Source organism: Chelon labrosus (assembly GCF_963514085.1).
Source record: "Chelon labrosus genome assembly, chromosome: 12".
In the NCBI taxonomy this organism is placed as follows: Eukaryota; Metazoa; Chordata; class Actinopteri; order Mugiliformes; family Mugilidae; genus Chelon; species Chelon labrosus.
The window spans coordinates 5,763,356-5,774,126 of record NC_140345.1 but is presented as its reverse complement, the minus strand read 5'-3'; the positions used below and the strand labels follow the sequence as shown (position 1 = coordinate 5,774,126).

At 40.3% G+C, this 10,771-nt stretch overlaps 1 protein-coding gene across 1 annotated transcript; it reads left to right on the top strand.

Moving 5' to 3' along the window:
* Window positions 1–4,966: 4,966 nt before the first annotated feature.
* Window positions 4,967–8,437, top strand: utp11 (UTP11 small subunit processome component). Its single transcript, XM_084556315.1, has 8 exons — window positions 4,967–5,203; window positions 5,360–5,421; window positions 5,513–5,615; window positions 5,693–5,812; window positions 6,521–6,614; window positions 6,743–6,873; window positions 7,078–7,188; window positions 7,280–8,437. The coding sequence occupies exons 1-8, from the start codon at window positions 5,144–5,146 to the stop codon at window positions 7,361–7,363; spliced, it is 765 nt and encodes a 254-aa protein (XP_084412441.1). The 5' UTR covers window positions 4,967–5,143; the 3' UTR covers window positions 7,364–8,437.
* The last annotated feature ends 2,334 nt before the right edge of the window (window positions 8,438–10,771 follow it).

Here is a 10,771-nt window from a genome sequence, read left to right as displayed (position 1 = left end):
TCATACAACCATGAGGTAATTTTTCTTTCTTTTCTTTTTTTTTGTAAAACAAAAAAGAAGATTTAAAAAAATGCCACACATGGAATTGCTCATAACTTCCCACACATGTGACTCTTGTTTTTTATGGTCCTGTGACAACTCAAAGATTGTGATCCGTACTGGTCTGACCCCACAATGACTCCCCACAACCCCCTAATTATAAATTCTAATTTTACACTCTGAGGCGTGGTTCTTTCAGACTGTGTGCTACAAATTAGAGGATATCTCCCTGTCAAAGGGCCTGATGACTTCGTCACTGTATCTTTCTTTGAAAAAAAGATCAAGGGTAGATTTTCTTACCTTTTTACATGAAACATCTTTCTGTTTTAGTTTGGAAAAACAAGTTTAAAGGTTAACAGGGGTTAACTAAGTAACAACATCAAAATTCATACTGCTAAAAACACATGACAGGAAAAAAACAAAAAACACATGGATAAGGTTAATGAAAATCTAACTTTACTCAAGATATTTTTAGACCAAGAAGACAGGACTGCTTAAACACTACATACTTCACCTATTCACGTAGCATGTGAATGTTCATCAAAACGTCTCAAGTGACAGTCATGTTCTGCTAAATGAAATTTAAATTAGTGCTTTATTCTAAACTGTGGACTCCTTTCTTGGATTATGTTGGAACACCTCAATGAAATTAACTCTTATGAGCATCATGACCTTCAGCACTGGACTAATGAGACAGTTAAGCTGTTAAATGTCCCACTTGTATGCAAGGCTTGTCTGTTGTATGTGTCTGTTTCATCACATGCATAACAGCAACTGGAATGGCATGGTGCTGTAACGTAACAAATTATCATCATATGCAGTAGCATGAAGCACAAGTCTCACACAATCAAAGAGAACTTAGATACTGAAAAGCCATTATTTAGACTTGGGCCTTTCTGTGTGGAGTTTGCATGTTCTCCCTGTGTCTGCGTGGGTTCTCTCCGGGCACTCCGGCTTCCTCCCACCATCCAAAGACATGCTCATCAGGTTCACTGGTGATTCTAAATTGGCCGTAGGTGTGCATGTGAGTGTGAATGGTTGTCTGTCTCTCTGTGTTAGCCCTGCGATAGACTGGAGACATGTCCAGGGTGTACCCCGTACCTCTTGCCTGATGACAGCTGGGATAGGCTACAGCCCCCCGCGACCCTTCACAGGTCAAGCGATTACAGAAGATGAATGAATGAATGTATCTTTGGATATAGTGATATGTGGAATTAGCCAAAGTGCTGCTCAAAACAATCTATTGAAAGACCATCAACTAGTAGGAGCTTTTGATAACATCAGCAGTTATAGCTTTTTTTTTTTTTTTTTTTTTACAGCCATTCAAGTATACTGGGCAACATCTGAAAACCCGTCCACTTCTCCGCTCTTTGCTGCTGAGTATAAAACCAGCCATGCCACGATATACACTCTCAAAACTCAAGCAGAGAAAATGAGCGCAGTAATTTTAGACAATTTTGTTTTACAAGAGTTGGTGGTTAAGGGATTATGGGGGGAATCCCACCCAGGAGTGCACCTATACTGCATTGCACATGAAGCATCAAGAAGCAAAGGAAAAGCTCTCCATTCTAAGTGTTATTTAGCTAAAAGTCCACAATTAATGTCAAGTGTTACTTTATTATAGATTATGTTATTGAATAGATGATTAATATGTAAGAAGTATTTTACAGATGTGGAGGGTGGAGGGATGTGGAGGGACAGCACTGGTTTTAGCTAGGGTTTTTTTACACTTAGTTTCCAGCTAAAGTACACTGAACTTTAAGGCCCAGGAACTGAAAGGTTCCCTCAGACCGGTAATTCTTTGCATTTCCACCGTGAGCTAGACCTGCAAAGATTAGGCATAATAGTCTGCTGAGAGTTTTTGCAGTGGATGATGCGAAAGACTGTACAACAACGATAAAGCATCAACACTGCAACAATAGTAACCATGGAAGAGATCTTGTTCACTCATTTTCAAATGGGGTTTAACTGGTCGACGCTGGAAAAGCAAAAGTAGCAAAGCAGATTTAAAACAGCTGGAAATGCTAGCCTTTACATAAGCAAACAGACTTTATGAGCTATTGTGGAGATTGACTAAAATGCACTCACGGTCATCAGGCACAAACTGCTGAAAGTATTCAACCAAAGCAAACCCCAGCCCCAAAGTTCTTGTATTTGAAAAAAAAAAAAAAAAGATTCTGTCCCATTTTCCAAACTGAGACTTTTTTTTCAGGATAAAATCATTTCCCCCAAGCTTTATCTGCTGTACGTATGCCCTGGATCCTGGAAATGCACTAAGTAAGGAAAAACACTGCTGGTGGAACTGCTAACACACACACATCTGAAAGGTAACATGGATTCCAACTGGACTAGTGAGGTCAAAAATGATGGGAACTCTGATGTATTTCATATTTTATTAGCTCATAACATGTGTTTAAATACATTCTTAATCTAGAAAGTCATTTGTAACTGTAGCTGTCAAATAAATGTAGGAGGGTAAAAAGAAGGAGCACAAGTATGCATTTTACTTCATTTGTTTAACAGGCTGACATCTGTATCGTTCTGAATCTCTCTTCACTGCATGAATTTTAGGAGATGCAGCTAAACAACACAAGAGGAACTCCTGGCTCAGGCATTTTTCAACAGGGCTGGCCAGACGACTTGCTGCCGATGAGGACCAACCATGGTCAAGGGAGACATACCAAAGTCCTGAGATCAGCCCAAGTGCAGCAGTCTTACAATATGTCAGCAGTGTTATTTTTATAGGGTCATATTTGAAAACCGAATCGCTCTGCATCTGCCCAACAAGGGCATTCCTCCATTACTGACCCTGGACAAACCCACAAGCTCTTGTGCTCCTGTTTTTGCATCGGGTGGTTACAAGCCCCTGATTTCCAAAGTAGTATTTACCCCTGCCGTGGCTCACTACGCGTTTCACTTGTAATGATAAATACTCACATGAATTAAACAGCACGGAGCCCAGTAAGTCAGAACGCAGACATTTAACCCGTAAATCCTGGCTTCTGTCTGTGTTTGCCCAGTTAAACACATGTTTGTGGGTGAGTGGATCAGTCAGGCCTTGGGGTGAAACCTTCACAGGAATCGGGGTCATTAGCCATCAGACTGATAAACAAGGCTGTGACATAATGTGGAAACACTGATCCCATTCATAGGTCTCATCACTGGCAAAACATTCAGCATGCCGTGCGAATCTCACACATATAAAAGAAATTCCTTGTGGTCAGTGGGGGGATAGCAAGCTTCCTTGGGGAAAAAACGGCTGTTTAGTGGAATATCATTCTCTGTCTGGCTTCTTCTCACATCCACAAAGAGTTGGGAGTCTGGGTGAGATTAGACTACTGGTGCCATTGCGGCTTTGTCTTTGTCTCTCTCACCCCACAGTATCATGTCAGGAAGTGGATAGTCTTTTTTCCCAGGGAAGAGTAGAGACCCCCCTCATCTTCTGAGTTCTTGGAGCACTGTTTTTCTCTAAAATGGAGAGAAAAACACAGATTTTTTTGTTAAATAGTTGAACATTGTTATCTGTTTGAGAGTGCAGGCCTTTTTAAAGAACTTTTTGCACGTAATGTCTTAATTGTATTGGTCTGGACATAAATTAAATCAGAGGTTTGGAATCCCAATGCAAACATGCAGTAAATGTTCTAAGTGGAAAAACATAAACTTGTTACCAATTAGCGTTAATGCTTCACCCTGGCATATGCTGGCCCTTATTATAATGACCAAAGCAATTTGATGTATGAACAGCGCAGCCAAAACATATTAAGCCGGGTCAATTAAGTTGACTCTCACTTGTTTTAATCTTTCTTGTGCCAAGCCTGGCTTGTAGACCACCTGAGAATGGCAAATACCTAATGCATTGGCCTTCTAGTTGGATAAATACGATTAATCCTATTTCCCGTTGCCAGTCAGACCTACCATGGAGCTTTTATAGAACTGCATATTCAGATCTGAATGAAACATTACAGGACTTAATAAAATAAATAATATAATGCCGTTAGATATGGAAATGAAAAGTAAATTGGCCAAATATGTTCAAATGTTGGGATAGGCTCCAGCAGACCCCGCAACCCTTCACAGGAACAAGCGTTTACAGAAGATGAATGAATGAATGAATGTTCAAATGTTATTACATTTCAATTAATGTAGTAATTTCTAAATGACTTAATAATAATATACTAGTGGTTGAAAAAGTATTGAGATTGCTCATGAAAATAAAAATATTTTATTACATGTGAGTCTTCTGCAGTGTTATTTTCACCACAAAGATCCCTGTGAATGTTTATTCAATTATATAGCTGCAGAATTAGATAATATTATTGGATATATATTCACCTCAATATTACTGGGGAGCATAAAAAAAACATTTTACCAGTTATAATATGTTGAAAATATTGTGTTTGTAAAATGTTACTGTACATGGTAAGGCAGCTACTAAATAGTCCATAAATAAAAAAGTTAAAAAAAAAAAAGGAAATTCCGGCATATGTGGTGGTGACACGTCTTCAAGAAACCTCAGTTGCCTTTGTTTTAGTTTTGTTTGAGATGTGAGCCTAGCATGACCTAGATGACAGAAAATCGTCACAATCAAATACATGTATCTCAAACTATTCTTATACCACCTCTGTGTAACAGTTTTATTTTGTGTCCACAGTCCGAGGATCACACATCAGGAAACAAGCGGTGACTCCCACTAAAGAACATAAATACAGTAAATACAACAGTGCCCCCTAGTGTATTTTTCACACAGCTACAGCACACGGCACAAAAATTCAAATCATTTTATTTAATCAAAAATACGAGTCACACTGCTTACATCTCATTTTAAATCACATATAATAAAGACGATATATTTATTTAGGTAATATAATGACTGCGAGGGCAATTATTTGAAACTTCTGTGAAGTTTTTACCGCGAGCGTTGCGAATCTGCGGCAGGGAAATGACACGCTGTGAAGAAGGCAGGAAACCACGTGTTCGGCTCCCAGAGAAGAAACAGAACTGAGCAGCAGAGACTTCTGCGTTTCTGTGCATGTCAGAAAAGTCCTATATTTGTCTGCGTTGACGGATTTTTGTGTTATTACACTCGGGGACATTTTCTTCAAACATGTCTTCATTCAGGAAAGCGCTAAAATCCCGACAGAGGAACCATCATGAAAGATCTCAGGTGAGCCTTTGGTGTTTTGTTGGCTAGCTTGTTGGCTAACTAAGCCACTTTAAAGATCTCAACAGATTGTTACCAAAATGTGAGGTAGTGTGTTTGTGATATAGCAAAAAATATTAATATTTAATGGGTCCTAACTGTATCATTTTGTCCGACCAGCCTGGTTTCAGGAAGAATTTGGGATTGCTGGAGAAAAAGAAAGACTACAAACTCCGTGCAGAGTACGTAAATCCTATTTCAACAGACACTTTTTTTTTTTTTTTTTAAAGTCACTAATAACCAATGAGGCTTACATCATTTCTGTTATTATAGTGACTACCACAAGAAGCAAAATACCCTCGCAGCTCTGCGAAAGAAAGCTTTGGAGAAGAACCCGGATGAGTTTTACTTCAACATGATCAGCTCTCAAGTGCAGGTGAGAACAAGGTCACTATTGGAGCATTTCTTGACCTTGTACATTCATTCATCCTAATTTTCTTGGCATGTTGACAGGATGGAGTTCACATCATGAAAAAGGCCCAGGAGGAGGTGGAGGTGACGGAGGAACAGAAGAAAATGCTGAGGACACAGGATGTTAAATATGTGGAGATGAAAAGGGTTGCAGAGGCAAAGGTATGATTTATTTCTCCATAATAAATCAAGCATACAGGAAATCGCAACAGAACGGACATTACTTGATGATCCACTCCGACAGTTGCATAAATGGCTAGTTACCAGCACGAACTCATCTCACTGCTTTTCAAATCAAATTGACGTTTTCACACTGCCAAATGGCATGCACTGTTCATCGTAGAATAACATTCATTATTTTGATATCTGCTTAGACAGGACTGACTATAGATTTCAAGCATCAACAGTACAGCATGACTGCAGTAGCATCATTGAGATAAAAATACGATCTCCTGGAGACACATAATGACAGAGTATATACAGAGGATCACAACAATGCTGTCTGCTCTTGGCCAACAGCTACAGTTACCAGCTACAGCACCCACAAGTGTATGTCACAAGAGTCATTCATTCAACCCATACCACACAAATGAAAACAATCACTAATATTGTTATAAACTAATAAAGCTTTACATTTTCTCAGATGAATGATATTTATAACCTCAAGTTGTTTGTGAGCTATCACCTTATTCCAGGAATAACAGTAGCAGAAACCATTCACCCATTAGTTGTCAGCTGGTGTCTATTCTGCATCAGCACCTGGTGTTGTGGTTATTAGCTTTAAATGTCCATTAAATGTCAATTAAATGTGCATTAGATGTCCATGTTGGTGCCTGTTGTAATCCTCCTCTGTATATAATGTGCTTTCAGAAAATTGAGAGGCTGAAAGGAGAGCTCCATCTTCTGGATGCAGAGAAAAAACAAAAAAACAAGCACACGTTTTTTGTAGATTCCAAAAAAGAAGGTAAATATACACGTTTGCTCAGTAGTAATTGTAGTGAGTGCGCAGAAGATAAATGGTAACTGATGTGCTAATACACTATCATATATTTAGTTTCATTTTTAAATAATTATTTTCTTGTGTGCCCTCAGTGGTGTCATTCAACTTGGCAGACCATCTCAACACAGCCCCAGAGCTGGTGGACAGAGTGTACAACAGACCAACCCTGAAAACCCTGGAGACTAAAAGCATCCAAGGAGCTGTAGAACCTCATAATATTAAGGTCTGTGAATTTTTGTTGTTATAATATGGTGTAATTCCAATCTTTACTGAGAGTACTGAATGTTCTGATAAAATATCCAAGGGAAAATTGCAGCCCTGGCCTCCAACACTCAAATAAATAGTTCATTCAAACTGTAGTGATTTTAAAGTTCTGCAGTTCAACTTACTGATGGTATCAATTTTTTATTTTTTTTTTAACATGTAGAAGCTGGCCAAGCAAAGGAAGCACCAGTATAAGATCCTTTCCCAGAGGGTTGACAGAGAAAAGAAAATGTTTGTCATCAGCCAGAAAATTCAGACCCGTAAAGACCTACAGGTGAGGAGGAGGTTACTAAACACACAATATTTTGGTGTCAACGTGTTATCACTGTCTTCATATATGTTTTAATGTTTTCCTCACTCTCCAGGACAAGACCAAGAAAGTTAGGGTAAAAAGGGAGACGCCCAATGCCGCAGCTATCTACAAGTTTGAAGCCAAGAGGAAACGCTAAGAAGATAAAATAAAATAAAAATACAAAGAAATAAAACTACTTGGACTTCTTCCCCCATGGAACTGCACAGTGTTTATCACAACAGAGATATGGGATAATACTTTTGTTTTCCTTGTTATTGTTGCGGCCATGCAGTTTTGTACATATTTAAGACTTTTAGTTTCTTTCAAATAAATACCAGAAGAAAAAGTTATGTGATATTTTTTTTTTTTGGACAACGTTTTGGAACTGTTGTAAAAGTAGTTTCGGGAAGTAGATTTTATTTGGATCGTGTACCACCACTAGGGGGCATTGGTGTTCTTTATGGAGCTTAGGGGAAAAAGCCACTGTCTGAAGCCGCTGGAACACAGAGCGCATTGAGTGGACTTAGATAGGTCCCAGAAATGACTGCCATTTAGACTTTATAGTCAGAATTGTGGCTATTAAAATTTGTCACTTGATGTCTGACGGCATAGCTAAGAATTCTCTCATTCAGTATGTGGTCAAGTCTCATGTTTGACAGTCCTCTGTCTTCATCTGTCAGAAAAGACGGGTGAATTTCAAAGGTCCTTCAGAGGCAGCCAAGGAATATATTCTTCTGATCTAATTTTGAAAAAACAAAAAAATAAATAAAAATACTCCAGTAGTTCTCTGTAATCCAGAGTATATCCACGTTTCTTCCTCACCTCAAAGTCAGGAAATCAGGTGTTTTCATTGAGTCACTGCCAGTTGACCTGTGAAGTAATGGAAATCGCTTAAATGTGTAAATACTAGCAGCTATGACATGTTGTATAGAGTACTGAAATTGCACGTACTTGCTATTAACCTGGTACACTTTGACAGCTGGAGCCAAGTGTCACAACTGGACTGTGCGCGGTGAAGTCGCAGGTTCAGTTTAGCCTTCAGAAGCTCGGAAGGACGCGTCTTTGTTGCAGCCCTTGACTTTGGATGCGGCGCACCTCGAACACCCTTTTCATGTGTCACAGCAGGGTAGACACAGCTGCAGCTAATAAAATTAAGTATGATTTAGGTGTCAGCTAGCTAGCATCGATGGCAATAACACAATCGTCAATGCTTGCTCATTAGCTCACTTTAATCAAAATTACCCATTATTAATTTTATTAGCTGCAGCTGTGCTTATGCACTGACTTCTGTTTAAAGGCTCCCTCGAGAGACAAATTGTCATATCAGTTTCTTCAGTTATTCATTTTGACGCACAGGTCACCAGGTATTCGAATAGATTTAATAATCATAGCAGGTCTCTCACTCAACATCACAATAAAGAGCATTTGTACAGCAGTAGAAGAAGCACCATGGGTTTTACTAGTAACAATGATTGCTCCATTCTATTAAGGTGTCCCATTAAGTCATGACAGTGGGACAGAGAGCCAGCATGCATATCCCGGAGACGGGAGCAGCTAAATGGAATTCAGCCGTTGTTAATTCTGTTATTCACACCTGTGTTGCTCTGAGTGACGGCTCAAAATGCCTTCTGTGAAAAAGGACTGGCATTTTCCATGTCGGCCTCACGCCTAACAGCTCACCCAGGGTTTGTGTTTGGCCAATTATTAAAGTGTGTGCCAATGAAGATCAGTGTGCCCAAATAGCATGCAGCCATGATTATGCAATGTAATCTCACTCAACTTTGACCGCCCCACAATCAGCCCTTCCAGTCCAGTTCATGTCTTTTTTTTTCAGTTGCTGTATTTCAAGTAAAGCAAGCACACTGTAATTTTTATAAAAGCTGTAGCCCTTTCTTGATCTTCATCGAGCTATTTTTCTCCTTCAGTCCATGGTGTGAAATAGACTGAAGGCCTGGTGCCCAGCAGCAGCAGCAGCAGCAGATCACAGTGACCCAGGCTTGATTGATCATTGTGGTGGCAGCAGCTTCATAAACAGGGCCCATCCATCAGCCTCTCCTGGGGGACACTGGAAGGCGAAGTCAGGTGGATGTGTCACTAGGCATAGGGAGAGGTGGAGGAGCTACAGGAGGAGGACCAGGGGCCTTGGCCCAAACACTGCTGACCAGAGCAAAGGTGAGCCAACAACTCAGGATAGGCCAAAAAAGGGAAAGAGTGATGGCTAGTGTCCACTTGGTTTAGCTGCTCTCATTTAAAACTCAATACAACACTATCAGGATTAAAAGCCTTAGGCCTCGCGATACAAATTATTCTATCAATAGAGATGCTGATTTAGAGGTTTTTGAATGCATCAATACCTCTACAGGTGTAGTAAATGTATCCATACAGTATGTGCGTGCATGGATGGATTTCAGTGAAAGTCACACAAGCACGCACGAGGTCCTTCAGTGGCATTTCAGTGTTTGACCATTCATGTCAGAATTGCGTTGTACATGATTGAATCACAACCTCAGCCAGCGCTCCCTCCCTCGCTCCCTCCCTCGCTCCTTCTTTACGCCTTCCTCTCACCCTCCCTGCCCTCTGTTACTGCGTCACTCTTCTGAGAGAGCGTGCGTGTACCGGGACCCTGGGGCCCACTGTCCATAAGCGGAGGGGGTGGAGGTCGCTGAGGAGAGCCCAGGGGTCAAAACACTGTGTGCGCAGTTCCGGGACCCCTATCTGACTATGCGACGAAAGTACAGACAAGCCACTGTTCCTCCTCAAGCTCTCCTTTCATTCCCCCCAGCAACGGGACTCTTGCGCCGGGGTGCAGTGACGGGGCTCAGGGGTGGGTAGCATATGACCTTCTGATTTTAAAGATATAGACAGGCGTTTCTGTATAGTCGAAAGCCTCGTAATTCATTTGACTACTCGCACAGGCCACCCCGTCCTCTCAGACGGCATTTCTAAAATTAATGACCCTTGAAGTTTGTTAACGAATAGTCACTTTTGGAATGGGGGATCGGAAGCGGAGTACTGTGTGGTAGTTCCACAGCTGCAGGGTATGACACTGACCCTGATATATAGACTGTGAATTGTTAGGGAGTAAAAGTGTAGCCTAGTTAAGTGGGAGTACAAAACAACAGATCTTTGTTGTCCAGGTTTAGTTGTCAGACATATCCATAGTGAAATAAATCCTTTAAATGGTGGCACACTTGGCGTCTTTAATACTGTACGGTACACAAGTATTTGTATTATTCATGTGACGTATTTTTCATCCAAGTTAAATAATGTGTAACAGCTCTGTGACCTGTTCTTATGTTTTGAGATGCCCACACACAAGATTTTAGTAAGGGTGAACAATATTTCCTGTCCGCTGCTTCCAGTACTTTTTACGTTCAGAAAAATTAAACAGCAACTCTTCTTGAGATATTTACACACTATATTGTGCACAATTTCCATTAAAACTGCTTTCTACTGTAAAATGCTTGACAGTTTGTTCTGTGGATCAAGCGGGACACAATTTTTAGGAAAAAAACATTTTCTCAATGTTTGTAACTTCCAGGTTACTTTGTGGTTACATTTTCTT

Coding starts and splice junctions, on each gene's coding strand:
- utp11 (XM_084556315.1), top strand. CDS start 5,144: ATGTCTTCATTCAGGAAAGCGCTAAAATCCCGACAGAGGAACCATCAT. Junction 6,874..7,077: donor TAGAACCTCATAATATTAAG/GTCTGTGAATTT, acceptor TTTAACATGTAG/AAGCTGGCCAAGCAAAGGAA. Junction 7,189..7,279: donor AGACCCGTAAAGACCTACAG/GTGAGGAGGAGG, acceptor CTCACTCTCCAG/GACAAGACCAAGAAAGTTAG.